General features: G+C 36.1%; 2 protein-coding genes across 2 annotated transcripts in view; both read left to right on the top strand.

Annotated features, from left to right (window-relative positions):
- The first annotated feature begins 422 nt into the window (after positions 1–422).
- Positions 423–14,775, top strand: part of LOC120624868 (pyruvate dehydrogenase (acetyl-transferring) kinase, mitochondrial) — a 38,677-nt gene continuing 24,324 nt past the window's right edge. The window contains exon 1 of the mRNA XM_039891616.1: positions 423–731. Within this exon, the coding sequence (XP_039747550.1) occupies positions 629–731 (103 nt within the window). The 5' untranslated portion in view covers positions 423–628. The remainder of the gene's footprint in view (positions 732–14,775) is intronic.
- Positions 3,038–5,878, top strand: LOC120624869. The gene is made up of 2 exons (XM_039891617.1): positions 3,038–3,412; positions 4,716–5,878. The coding sequence occupies exons 1-2, from the start codon at positions 3,235–3,237 to the stop codon at positions 5,339–5,341; spliced, it is 804 nt and encodes a 267-aa protein (XP_039747551.1). The 5' UTR covers positions 3,038–3,234; the 3' UTR covers positions 5,342–5,878.

Raw genomic sequence — 14,775 nt, 5'->3', positions numbered from 1 at the left:
GCGACCAGTATACGAGACGTACTAATCTTCCATAAAAGACTTGCAACCCAAATATGAGCCGTACATAACTTGCATAAAAAACACTTGTGCAATCCAGTGGTATGCACATCCTATATGCACAAAAGCACCGCCTTGCCTAAAACTTTTGTATAACTTATAAAGGAGAAAGATTTTTCAATTTGAAACCATCTTCCATTTATCGTCGTTATGTGATATTTACTTATGATAAATATCCTATTGTTAAATTTAAATATTTTTATTTTTCTCTAAGATGACTAAATTTTAAAATGCATCAAAAAAAATTACCCATCTTAGAGACTTCAATTAAAGGGGAAATTTTTTTACTCTCCATTTTCTCATGACATTTATGACAATAAGTGTCAACTGTCGTAACTCGTAGTAGATTGCAGTCGATTCATTCAAGAATTGTTTTTTTTTCATCAGTTGAAAATTTTGCGTACACATGGATTGTTTGCGCGTTTCGAAATCAAATCGCTTATTCAGTGATTATTATTTGCTAGCGAATCTTTTCAGTATGTGCCGCACCGTTATTTAGTGGTTAATTTATTAAACAGTGAACATTTTTAAATTATTTGGTGTTAGAGTGCTAAAATACAAATCTATCAAAATGAGGCTAGCGGGCACAATTTTTTCGAATGTTACCAAAATGTTGGACTTTTATTCACAGTTTAACCCATCGCCGCTCTCAATAAAACAGTTTATTGACTTCGGTAAGTCTTCAATTATAAAGTTATCTCAATAAAACCTATGTTTTACGGCTTAAGTTTCAATAAATAATTGTGAATTTTTCAAGGTCGACCAGAGTACCGCCGAGCTGTTTACATGTTTTTATATGTATGGGACTTACGCAATTTAATAATATTAATAATGAGTTATATATAAGAAGTTATTACTTATTAACCATTATAGTGTAAACTATGCAGTAAGTAAGTCAAGGTCGTTAAGGTTATTATTTTGCGATGTTAAAAACTAAAGATACACATGCGTAAATATTGAAAACTTGTGTATAAATACACAATATAATCATCAAATGTTTTTAACTGCAATGTGTATAGCATCTGTAATGATTTAGTTTACTCTGTTTGATCACTTAAATTATTATTATGAAAAATATAGTCCATATTGTATTGTAAAGTTTTATTACTTTACTATTTCAGTTGTTAAAAATATATAATAAATCACCCATTATTTAGATTTCTGTTTAGCTGGTGGCAAAATCCTCATGTATCAGGCTCCAGCTTATCCATAAAATTCAAAATTCATTTATTTCTAGTAGGCCTAATATAAGCACTTTTGAAACGTCAAGTCTAACTGTTTGTAGTGACTCTACCACCGGTTTGGAAGGCAGATTCTACCGAGAAGAAGCCGGCAAGAAACTCAGCAGTTGCTCTAAACATCCATTTTTCTATCTTGTGAGAGATGAAGTGGAGCCGGATGCTTCCAAGCAACCTTGTCATAAAGCTTCTAATGTTAGTTGAATATCATCTTGCCATTAGCCAGCCATCCAAAACGGGTGGATAGGATAACAAAATGTCACCCTTTTGTTTTATTTATCTAGGTTACACTGTAGTAAATGCCTAGTTAACATTCCGTATAGTGTGTTAGCTTGCATCCTCAGGTCAGTTTTATTTCGGTTGATATGTCCTCATAATCTTCATACCTTTGTGCATGCCTTCTTTTTTCTTTCTGCCGTATTTTGTAAGTGACCAAGTTTTGCAGCCACAACTCTAGCAGTTAAGTAATCTGATACATTCACAACACTTTGCTTTTTATAATTTCTAGTTAATGTTATGTTTGCATTGTGGTGGCTAAGAGGAAAACCCGAAAGAGTTAAATCAACAGACTGAAACACAATTTAATTTAGTTATTCAGAATAATTTAGGTCAATAAACAAACTTTACTATTAATACAAAATTAACCATTTCAGTATGTATATAAAGTTTAAAATTCTTTAAAAACTGCTTTCAGCGAACTAAATTAATGAATGAAAAACAATTCATAACACATAGACAATAAGTGTTGTTTTAAAACTAAAAACTTTTCACACTCAAGGTATAAGTGAAAAGTATTGTTACCAACAACACAATAAGTGCTGGCAATCATAATCTTTTTAAATCAGTTTACTTCAGCAAGTAATTGTTTGTATTCATGAGCTGTTATTCATGTGTCAAATAATAACAAATCTATATCTATAAAGCTGAAGAGTGTTTTAGTTTGGAAGTGCTAATCTCTAGAACTTCCAGTTGGAGTTTAATAATATTTTTTGATTTGTTATTCTCCAGAGAGAATATAGCCTAATTAACGTGAAAGTTTGTATTGGTTAATTTTTTTGCTTTATTCTACTACAACTGGTTGATTGGTGAAGGGCTGTTCAAAGCGAAGATGCAGTCTAAGATAGTAGGGGGCTAGCCAGCCTGTTAGTGGTATGGCAGTTTTATTAAACCTAAAGCCCTGTAAGCAATTTCTAGATGGAATCAAACCCAAGCGCTTAATCCTTTGTTGGTAGGGTTACTAGCCATTGACAAAGCATTACACCACACCAGAGAATTCATTAACTAAAATTCCCAAACTTCCTCTACAGGGGTCAAACCTTCCTACTCCCATAGTCACCACTGTGCCAGGGAGGTTAACATATTAGAAATTGTATGTTGACAAACTCAGTGATAACCACAAGTTGGTAACAAAATATGTGTAGAACAATTTGAATGATTCTGACTACAAAATTATAATATAACTTTTTTAGCATCTTTCTCTTCTAATTATACATTTTGAGAGTGTTTCTCATGTTTTTAAGGTTTCTTTTATTTAATAATAATAATAATATAAGAATGTTCTGGAACAAAACAATAAGGTAGTAGGTATGACACAATCAGCCTGTATTTAATTTATAAATTTAGGTCACAGATGACAATGTTTACTGAGTAATTGTAACTCAATATGTTTAATTATATATACCTAAAGCTTGTGTGATATTTATAATGAACTAGCTGTTGCCTGCAACTTTGTATTTTTTACAGTTTTAGGGCTTGTACACAAAACTGCGGTGCGACGTCGCATCGCAAAAACCTGCGACCTCGCACGACCCACCGCAAGAACATACGAACTGATTCGCATCGCGTATTTCTGCGATGTTACGTCACACTTGTTGACCATATTATGTTTAGTTCGCTCTGAGACTGCGCGTGGGCAAGACGTGTACTTTAATGTAAAAAAATGACAGAGTACGACGTTGATTTTTTAATATCACTGATTGAGGAGCGCCCTGTTCTTTGGGACACTAGTAATGAAGATTATAAAAACAAATTCATCAAACAAGATGCTTGGAAGGACGTATGTAAAAGTTTATTTCCAAATTTCGAGGAAAAAGAAAACAATGAAAAAACTAAACTTGGTAAGTAGACAAAAACCGTGATAGCTAGAAAGCTGAAATTTTCACAAATGATGTATTTCCGTTGCCGCTATAACAACAAATACTAAAAATTAAAAAAATATATATATTAAGGGGGGTCCCCATACAATAAACGTGTTTTCTATTATAGATAATAGTACGGAACCCTTCGTGCGCGAGTTCGACTCGCACTGGGCCGATTTTTAGTTTTGCGATGTGATCCTTTTGTACCTGTTGTATTGACTTAATATCAAGAAAGCGAGCAGCAATGTAAGCCGCATTGTATATTCTTAAATTTTTTGTAGTTGCCAGCTTAATGCTCCAACTTCACTAGTAAAGTAATCCGAATATTCGTTTCTTATTATATTTGCACTTACTACCTGACTACCTACATTCGAAGTGGTAAGTTGTTGTTGAAGTGGTTGTAGTTCAGAATCTATGATCATTTCAACAGGGGTGTCTAATCCATCACGGTTAATTACAAAGTTATGTAGTATGCAACAAGCCTTGACAATGTCTATTGCAAAATTATATGAGACGTTAATGGGCCGGTGAAATATTCGCCACTTATTGGCCAGTATGCCGAAAGTACACTCGACATATCTTCTTGCCCTACTCAAACGGTAGTTGAATACTCTTTGTTTAACGGACAAATGCTTGCCAGAATAAGGGCGCATGACATTATTCGAAATAGAAAAAGCTTCGTCTCCGACAAAAACAAATGGAACCGGTTCTTGAAAACCCGGTAACGGCCTCGATGTTGGTGTAGGCAAATCACCTCTCATCAGTAAGTCGTACAATTTCGTGTTGTGGAAAATAGTGGAGTCGCTTTCCTTTCCATACGCTCCTATGTCCACATAGATGAATCTGTATTTCGAGTCAACAATAGCTAACAAAACTATTGAATTGTAGCCCTTGTAATTAAAAAAAAGTGATCCACTGTTTGAGGGACTACGAATACGAATATGTTTCCCATCAACGGCTCCAATACAGTTAGGGAAGTTGGCTTTCTTGTCAAAGTTCGCAGCAATTTCTTCAAACAGCTGTTGCGTTATTTTTGGTATGTTTTCATTTAAACAAAATTTCCATATTGCACTACAAACTAATCGTATTATTTTAGCAACTGTACTTATTCCTCGATAATAATCTAAATGTATATTTCTGATTTCATTTCCGGTCGCTAGGAATCTGTAACATAAATAGAAAAAAAAAGGATTAATTTATATAATAAACTTGAAAAGTAAAGAACACTAACCTAAAACGATATAAACATACATAAATTAAATATTGTCTATTTTTTTTGCAGGTAATTCAGTAATACAAAGATGGAGGGGGATTAAGGATACCTTTAATAAATATGAAAAGAAACTCAAAGATGCAAGTAGGTCAGGGTCTGGATCAAAAAATATAAAAGAATACCATCTGTACAAACAATTAAAATTTCTTAAGAAAAATTTACAAAATGAGACCACTACCAGTATAAAAGATTTAGAAAATGAGCCAGATAATCAAGAAGGTTCATCTAAAACACGTTACCAAAAGCAACCACCAAAAAGAAAGATGGTTAATAATAATTTTGAAGATGATATTGTAAAGATTTTAAAGGAAACGGAGAATAGACACATATCTTTTTTTAAAGGTATTCTACCATCTCTTGAAAGGTTAGATGACAATAAAACACTAATCTTTCAGAGCAGAGTTCTTCAAATTTTAACAGAATTGCATCAACCTCACGGCTACTACTATCCGAATAGCAACTACCAGGGTGGCTATCAAACTCAACATTTCGCTACATCTCAACAAACGCCACTTGTACGTCCACAGTCATCTGCGAGTTACATACCAGATCAAATTGATTCACCTAGTAATGATTTTTCTACCTCAAGCATATTAAGCACACTTTCAACTGAAGAAGACTTTGATTTTACGTAAATTTAATCGATTGTAATATTTGGAAAACTCTTTTCTCAATAAAAACTTATGTAAACAATTAATGTTTTACTTTACTTACCGGATAGTGAGGCCAATCATTTCCAGAGGCATAACAGGAATTCTCCCCTTGTACGATCGTTTCTGAAGATATGGTGATAATAAACTTAAAAGCTGTTCGAATGAAGATATGCTCATTCTAAAATACTCAAAAAATTTTTTTTCGTCGGTTTTCAAAGCTTCATATTTTAGATGGAAATAGTTCCCATCGGGATTCATAACAGTAATAAATGGATGAACCCAAAATCTTCTTTGTTTCTTTTTCCTGTATCTCCTTAGCAATAACAAAAGTGCACACTTCTTTTTACGATCCATGTCACGACCTAGTATTCAATTTAAAATACGTTTAGTACGGTTGACGGTCGTCGAAGGAATGTTCACCCTGGGAGACGCCTTGCCGCACGAAATCGCATCGCAGCAATTCGTGTCGCAACTTTCTGCGTTGCGAATTCGCATCGCGTCGTATCGCAGTTTTGTGTTCAAGCCCTTAGTCTTAAAGCCACAGAAATGTGTGTTACAAAAAAAGATGTAAATTTATGTTTCTTAGGATTCATGAAAAATTAAACCCCAAAGGGCTTAATTAAATTGGGAATAAAGGTTTATTTATTAGAACAAGCTATCTCTGGAACTCTTGCCCAATTCTTGAGAAAGGTTTTTTTAACATGACTCTAAATATCCTTAGGAGTCAAGCAAAAGACGGGCGATGCAGTGTGGTAGAATGAGAATTTGTATGTAGCTCAGAAGGGGATAATGGATCGTAATAATTAATCTCGATAAATACAGTCAAGTTTTACGACATGCACCTGTGCATAAACAATAGCTAAGTAGGTATTTACCTTACACATAAACAAGTGATTAGGTTACATAAAGGTACGTACATAGGGTAATTCGTAGCAAGGGATCACAAGCAACGGATTGCACGTGTGACCATATATCGAGCCATAACCGACAAAAAAACTATTTCGATATAAAAAAAATATCGATATACCTGAAAAAAAACAGGTATTCATAAGGAGGCCGCCAGAAGTAAATACTCAAAACAATGGAATAATTGTGTTTCGTTATTAATTACATACGTAGGTACATGTACTATATTTTTCTGCATAAACATATATCACAAACTAACTAATTATTGTACTGCACAGTGGTTTTACAATTTGTTAATTAAAATAATAACTATCGAAAACACTTAAAACAATACAAAAAATAAACTGTTCAAGTGGTCCACATGACTGCTATACTACGCGTCATTACTCTGGCTAATTACGCTACGAGCATGTCGAGGTCATCGGTGACGCAAAACCGTAAGTTTTTCCCCTATCAAAAATCTATGGCGGTCACCGAAGATGCTACTGGAAATACATAATACATCGTAGGTATTTGTGTGATCCATTTTCGATACTTGTATTTTTTATGTTGATATATCGATTCATCGATATTTGTTTTACAAGCCTATAACTACCTACCTACTATAAGTTGTTGGCTTGATGCCACGTTAACGCTCACGGCCAATGTCAGTTATAACGCTGAATAAAACCATGTACATCCCAAAGTAATTAGACATAAGGTAGAATTTGACAAGATTTTTCCATGAAGATTCTCTATCCGGCGGAATAACTCATAGCGATGAACGAGCAAGTAAGCGCTCGACACCTACGAGAACCATGGTCAACCCAGTGTTAATACTTCAACTTTCTAATGTCAAATCAGTAGGTACCAGTCCAGAGTTAGGAAATTGTCACCCTTTTGCCTCGAACACCACATATACACGTCGGTCACGGTTATTATCACTATTACGTTATAATAATCGTTGAAGGCTACCAATCGGTATTGGAGAAGAGTCCCGTAGAAGACGGGGTTTTAGAATAGACCCTCGTTTTCTAAAACCCCGTCAAGAGAGCTAGCCTGCGCCCAGAAGTAGGACCTAAATAGATGAGGATGATGTAACTCCTCAATTTGGTAGTCGATTCTAATGAGTCATGAGTAAAAAATAAGCATCATAAAAATGTATAAGTACGAATCAAAAGTGCCCTTTATATATAAAGGTAGAAAATTTTGTGTTTTATTTTATGACGTCATTGCCTGCATATAACGGCATTTGTACACGGCTTACTACAATTCGCTTCCCCCATCTATTTATAGCTGGCTGCAGAATGCGAGGAGGAAGTTAGGTTTAGTACTTTAAAGTGCGATATCACCAGCATGATCGGTCGGATGTTAAAAGCAGATTAAGATTGACTATTGATAGGACAGTTTTTTTGCTGTTTTTGGCTAAAAAAGCTGTTTTACTTTTTGTTTTTTCGTTTGTAAAGCACACTTTTATAAATATTGGTTGTCACTAACGTAAACTAACGCTAATAGGTTACCATATTGTGGATTAGATTCATTTTTTTTCAGACGAAGTCGCAAAAGGAAATGAATGTACATGCGAGAAGATACACGTGCCGAGTCTTTAAAGTAGCCAACGCTCTCTTCAGCATGCCGGCGGTGCTGTTAAATCTCGAAAACTATTTGAGCAAGCGAAATGTATATATCCTTATCGAAATCATTCGTTTTAGATGTACATATATATTATAAACACTTTACAGATACTATATAAACATAATAAAATAACCTACTAGTAGGCACTAACTACAGTGCAAAGTCCAATGACGTGTTGTTTTGTATCCAAAGAACAGATAGGGATACCCGTACGTACCGTGAAATTTAATTCTGTGCGACCACGGCAATAAAGGGTATATTTTAGAACGTGCTAACCTCTTGATCTAGGTATAATTCGAGTTAATTTTTTTTTTAAATTTTCATAGCCAAATTCTTGTGGAATACTGAGGGAAAAATACAATGTTGTAGAACCCATCTCGTTCTAAAACATTTAGGAGTCAAACAACGGTCGGGCATGCAACGCAGTATGTCGTAGAATAAAAGAGAGGAGATAAAACTTATGAGAAGTTTTTGAAGAAATCGCGTGGAACCGTTAGTTAATATACATTTTCTTCTATCTTCTTCTATTTATCATGAGATATAGTTCGCTTATAGACAGTCGGACGGACGACACGGCTGGACAGACAGCGGAGGCTTAGTTATAGGTTTCAGAATCCTAAAAAAGCTTTAATCAATGAATCCGATACAGTTTGAACACCCCTCCTCGTCCCGAAGGCGTTGTACGAGACGACTAAGGAAATATAACAGATAATGGGCAGCAGCGTCCTCTGTATGGTGTACCACTACTACCATCTACTGCGATTACCAACGTCTGCCCAGTGATTATAAGCAAACCCTCCCTTTTTAAAGCCTTTTTCTAGCAGCGAATTGTTATAGGCTAAGATGATGATGATGATGACTATGTTTTTGACGTAATAACTTAAATATTGAAATCGGTACCAGGCTTACATAAACTTGTGAGACGTAAACAATCATGACTCAAGTGACCGTGCTCGGTGTCACGTGGACGAAGCCGCTGTAGTCGGTTCGCACGTACGCCGTACGCCGTACTAGATGCCACACCTGATTTTACTTTCAAGGGTACAAAATATGTTCTGTATAATGTATGAAACCATATAGAAACTGTTCAATTATGCTATTCCGAGCCTACTTACGAAATGAGTAAAATAACATTTCAAATATTCTTTAAACACACACATTTTCTAATGCAAGCCGAACGCCATGCCATGGCATGTCAGTGCCAGTGCGCACGGGTGAATTCCACACACCTTTATTTTTATTATGGGGAACTCTCAGGCATGCAGATGTTTTCCCTAACCGTTGTAGCAAGTGGTAATTAATTCCTTAGAACACATATAACTCCGGAAAGATAGAGGTGCCTGCCGGAGATCGCTGCTTGGCCTGTCCATTGCCACTTTAGCTTCGCGACTCGTTGAGCTATGTCAGTAACTAAATTTTTCTACTGATTCCATTTCTGACTTGAAATAATCCGCACATGCTCTATTCATTGTCCGCTAAATTACTATGTTAGCTCGTCCGGGAAGTACTATCGCCATGCTTATTTTCGCCGCCAAGCAGCATTGCCGTGTTCCGGCTAAAGGTCGTAGTTACCAGTGTAATTATGAGCACATGTGTCTTAACATAAGACCATGGTTGAGGGTAACAGGATGGCACGTTGTAGAGCGAGAACTGAGAAGTGTTTCTCTGTTCATAGGCGATGGTTTTCGACTTATAACACACACTTGGGCCATCTCCTTGGTCCCTTCAATTAGTAGCATAAAGTAGCGTGCACTTCATACACGCACAAAAGCACTGCCTACCCTCAAATTTTTGTATAACTTATATATGCGAAGGATTTTCCCATTTTATGGCTTCTTTATGCCTACCCTGGTCAAAAACCCTGTACACGCCACTGCTGGTACCTAGTCCTTATTTAGATATCATGTTCCGAGAGGCCATCGTAATGCCTTTATTACCCAGTAACAAGTGCCATTTAATAGCGTGATGGAGATTTAGATATAGCGATATCTTAATGTTTGCTATAAAACAATTTAGATAAATAACCGATGATTCGCTATACCGTTTAAGTGCTTTTTAATACTAGTGTATTATGGTAGACCAGTTGTTAAATACTCAGGATTTGTTTGTAAGCCTTTCTGGCTCAGTGGTGGGCGCGGTGATCTTACATGTGTAACATCTGAGTGTGGTATAACATCTGGAGTTTTTCTGGTCTGGTCTGGCGTCTGCCGTGGCTTGTTCACTACCCTACTGATAACCTCAGCTCAGAGTATAGGTTCAATAAAACTGTCACATCCCGAACAGGTCAGCCCACTGCCATCTTAGACTGTGACATCACTTAACACAAGTTCTGATTGCAGTCTCACAGCTAACTTGTAGCGAAATAAAAAAAAAACAACTGTTGTCATCCTATTAATGCCCCATGCTAAGCATAGGCATAGGCCTGATCTCTGATTAGGATGGAGAGATTTGGAGCCTTGACCCACTATGGTGCTCCAGTATGGATTGACGGGTTGAGTGGTAATGCTATCAGTAGGTACGTTTTTATCGATCAATTCTAGCATCAAATATTTGCCGATGCGTTTAATGATTATTACGATAAGTGTATTATTTCTATTTGTTTTTTACCTTGTTAGTATCTATCAAGGTTGTAGATTATAGATCAAACTGAACGATTGATAAGTAAAGCGTGAACTTTGTTTTTTTTATTTGAAAGTAGGGGGATAAAGGTAGGTTTTTATTGACTTGAATAGTTCTAGAAGTTTTTTGTAAAGTAGCCAGCGAAAATTTTCGCAACAAAAAATATACAACTTTTAAAGTTATTTAAAACGCTCCCAACTTTCAAAATTTACCTCGCCAGCGCAGTGGTAAGTGCTGTGTGTCTTTCAAGGAGGTCCCGGAATTAATTCCGGGAATGGGAAAATCAGAAATTTTGTCTGGTCTGGTCTGGTTACTACGGCCGGTAATAGAAAATTTACTGTCTGTGTGTTGGGTAAAATACACGGAATGTAACCTAACACACACGAATATAAATCACTAGAAAGTCGCGCGGACTTTTTCGCAGTGCGGGCCCTAAAGCGGATTTGCTAAAATACAAAAGCCTTGTCTTCAAGTATTATCAGTGGGCAATGAGTCGATGACATTGAATATATTATCGCGTATTTTATCAAGCTCACCTTAGAATATTTACTTGTCCTCTTAAAAGTTTTATCTGTAACATTTCGAGTACCTACTTAATACAAAGGGATAACGAACTTTAGCGTAAAGACCTAATACGTTGTTTTCTCTTCTCCTAGTACTTCTGTATCTAGTGCTATAAATTCATGCTTAATGTTATGAATGCTTGTATCTTTGTTTATACCTTTATCCGGCTCAAAGATGCTGATTAAGCATGTGATATTTAGTTGCTTTGCTTTAAATGTGAAGACACATAATTCTTTTTATTATGAGAGGATACCCGTGTCTTAGAGTGGACCTGTAAAGGGTTAATGATACTCGTGACGGATGCACTATGTTTATTGTAAATCACAAGGCTGCTTTCCGATTTATTTACTTTTCCAAAAGTTGCTATCCGGTGCAGTGGCCACCTGCAGGCCAATTCACTATCTCGGTTGACACCAAATTTAGCTAGCCACTGTGGAAATTTCCCAAACCTCCCTGACAACCTCTCTGGCGCAACGGTTAGCGCTGTGAATTTAAGTGGGAGGTTGCGGGTTCCTTTTCTGGCAGGGGGCAATTTGGAAATTTATATATTCCAGACCAGAGAAAATACGGCTTCGGCTGTGGCAAGTCACAACAAAGACGTGCCGCTAAGCGATTTAGTGTTCCGATGCGATGTCGCGTAGAAACCGAATAGGGATATGACTACCATACTCCGTAACAGGTAAGCCCGCTACCCTCATAGACCAAGGGAAAATTGTAGTTGTAGTGGAATAAATAACAAAAAGAAAAGTTTCTAGTAAATTAAGTTTCCGACTGAGTTAATTTCATCTCGGTTGCCAGGTAAAGGTAATGGTTTGGGCGTTGTTTGATGGTTACTTTCCACAGGGGCTAGCTAAATTTGGTGTCAACTGAGAAATTGAATCAGCCTGCAAAAATCATCTCCATACAAAAAAACGATGTCTGTTAAATTATGCGTTTTGTATGAAGAGTCGCTGAATAATGGAAAATTTTGTGAATCGGGCTGCCGATATAAAAACATAGCTTGTTAAAAGTTAAACCCTGAAATAGGTGAGAAATCGTTACCTAGTCCCCTGACAGGACGCTCTCATCCCGGCGAGTGTGTTCATTAACATTAATCACTATGACCTTGGGTGCCATATTGCCTATTTTTTCCTTTATTATTGTACGGACCTCAAGGCTGGTGATAATATAATACATATAAACAACGTTGGTACATAATAGGTATATTTGTATTACTACTTACAAATCGTATAAGAAGCGTAGGTCAGTTGAATGATGCGTAGGCTTTACCTACCTAATTACGTACCTAGTGCCTTTACTTACTCCATTTTTATCTAAGTTACAATGTAAACAATCATTTCATTACTTTTGAGTGCAAGTTATGTCGGTTTGTTTTTATAGTTATTTTTTTTTTACTCTAAAAAGTAATGAAGAAATTCGACAACTTAAAAGTCAAAGTGAAAAATTTATTTTTTCAAATAGAACTGTAGATGGCATACTGCGTCTATATAAAGTTGGCCGTCTCAACACAGCAAGCTGATTTAAAACATTGCAGTACATACATTAGAATCTACAATATTAAAAAAAAATAGAAAAACGAACCGACTTTGTAATACAACTAAAAAGCAAGAAATAAATATTTAATACAACATCTACAAGTCGTTGCCAAGTAGGTTCTCTTGTGTAAAAAAAAAAAAATCACTCTTTTATGTCAAAAAGAAATTCACGCATAATATCTAAGTTATAATTCTGTGGTTATAATAGCCGGAAGTCGATTATAACTCAGAAGCTTATAAGCTTCTAAAAAGAAATCTGTTTTCATCAAGCAATCCATCAATGCAAGTAAACATCCTGAAGCATTAAGATACTTGAGGAGTTATCCCGGCCCTTCTGATCCTTTATTGTGACAAGCATAAATTGCTTACCTACCATTATACCTTATTTCAAGCGCAACCAGTGTAATACTTATTATTGTGTAGCTTCGGTGGCCATCCTTCATCGTCATTTTCATTTGACAAAATAATAGTTTTCGATAGCAAATGCTCAAGTTACTTTAAAAATACTCAAATTGCTATAGGTGTCTCTATAATATTTGAAGTTTTCCCTCAATTTTTCCAGGATCACTTCAACAGTTCATGACCTGATGAAAATGGGACCATATGGGAAAAAATATTTTTTCAAATCGGTTTGTAAATGACAGAGTTCGGAGCCGACAAACATAAAAAAATACAAACTAATTGAGAACCTCCCCCTTTTTGTAAATCGGTTAAAAAACAATACCAGTACTTCCGTTCAAAAGTAAATATTAAGTTGAAAATTCCTTATCGTGTTTCGAAGCCCAATTTCCGAGTAAGGCTATAAGTACCTAGTTACTTATAACTATATTTTTCATTTGTGTAATTATACTTAAAGTATACATAAAAAGTAAAAATATAATTTACAAGTATGGTGTCTTAACAAATGAGATTTCCATTTCTCTTCTTAGCAATCGTAGTATATATTTTTCAAGTTTTGAACACTATAACGTCTCTTAGGCTTTGATAGGTATAACGTGATTATGATCATTAGAGACATTTACTCCTAATGTGATCTAGCACTACAATAACTTCGTGACTCGGTCGCGACTTGTGTACCTTTGTCAACGTCACGATTAACGCTATTATCAATTATCACTATGTCACGCCCCGCTATGTCGCTGATAAGGGACATAACACTGCAGAAAATACAATTTTGTTATGACTATCTATTTTCCATTGTAGTATGCTACACAACAGTTTGTAGATATACTAAAGCTAGTGTTAGTAATGGTGGCATTGAAAGTGATCAGCTAATCGTTTGTTAGGATCAATAAAAACGGGCTTAAAATACAAATTTTATTTTCAAAGTGACAATAAAAATCGCAAACACCCTGCCATGATCATACTATGTGACTCCGTCGCGACTATGTGTATCTATCACCTACGTCACAATTCAAGCTATTTTCAATTATCACTGTCACCGCGTCACGCCCCGTTACGTCGTTGATAAAGCACACAACACTGCACAAATACAATGCAATAATATTATGACTTATTTCCGCCAATGCAGAATAGGAAATAATTCTTAACGCCAATGGGTTTCTAGCGCGGTGATCCATCGAATCCAATGCATCGAAGTAGGTACTTGGCAAAGCCATCCCATTAAGGGAAGCCGTACGAGGAGAAGGTTTTTGAGAAATTTTATTCAACACTCTAAAACGAGCCTGCCTTAACGCTGAAAAGCGCGGGAGTCTCTTCCTACATTCCTCCAACTCTCTTAGAGGTAGATTTCCTTATAAAAACGGGTTTTATGTTATACCTTATATATTTTTTAACGTGCCTGTGAAAGTTCCGTCAAAATCGGTTCAGCTGTTCCAAAGGCTAACCCGTACGAACTGGGAGACAGACGAACAAGAGGTAGTCACACTTGGTAAGAGGTAGTCATTTCGAAATCACAGACATACACTTCAATTTTATTTATGTCTCTTAGGGTTTTAGTCCACCACGCTGGCCCAGTGCGGATTGGTAGACTTCACGCGCCTTTGAGAACATTATGGAGGACTTTTAGGCGTGCAGGTATCTTTACAATGTTTTTCTTCGCCGTTACGGCAAGTGATTTGTAATTGCATAAATTTAAAAAAAAAAACTGAAGGTTACAGATGCTTGCCGGGGATAGAACTCTTTCCCCGAAACAAAAATCGAAGCCCTAGTGACTTG

Source organism: Pararge aegeria, chromosome 7 (genome assembly GCF_905163445.1).
Source record: "Pararge aegeria chromosome 7, ilParAegt1.1, whole genome shotgun sequence".
NCBI classification, from domain to species: domain Eukaryota; kingdom Metazoa; phylum Arthropoda; class Insecta; order Lepidoptera; family Nymphalidae; genus Pararge; species Pararge aegeria.
Note: the sequence above shows the minus strand (reverse complement) of the source record. Positions and strands in the feature narration are given on the sequence as shown.

Bases quoted from the DNA above. Each gene is read 5' to 3' on its own strand.
- LOC120624869 (XM_039891617.1), top strand. From the start codon at position 3,235: ATGACAGAGTACGACGTTGATTTTTTAATATCACTGATTGAGGAGCGC. The intron at 3,413-4,715 runs GTAAGTAGACAA...TTTTTTTTGCAG, and splicing joins CAATGAAAAAACTAAACTTG to GTAATTCAGTAATACAAAGA.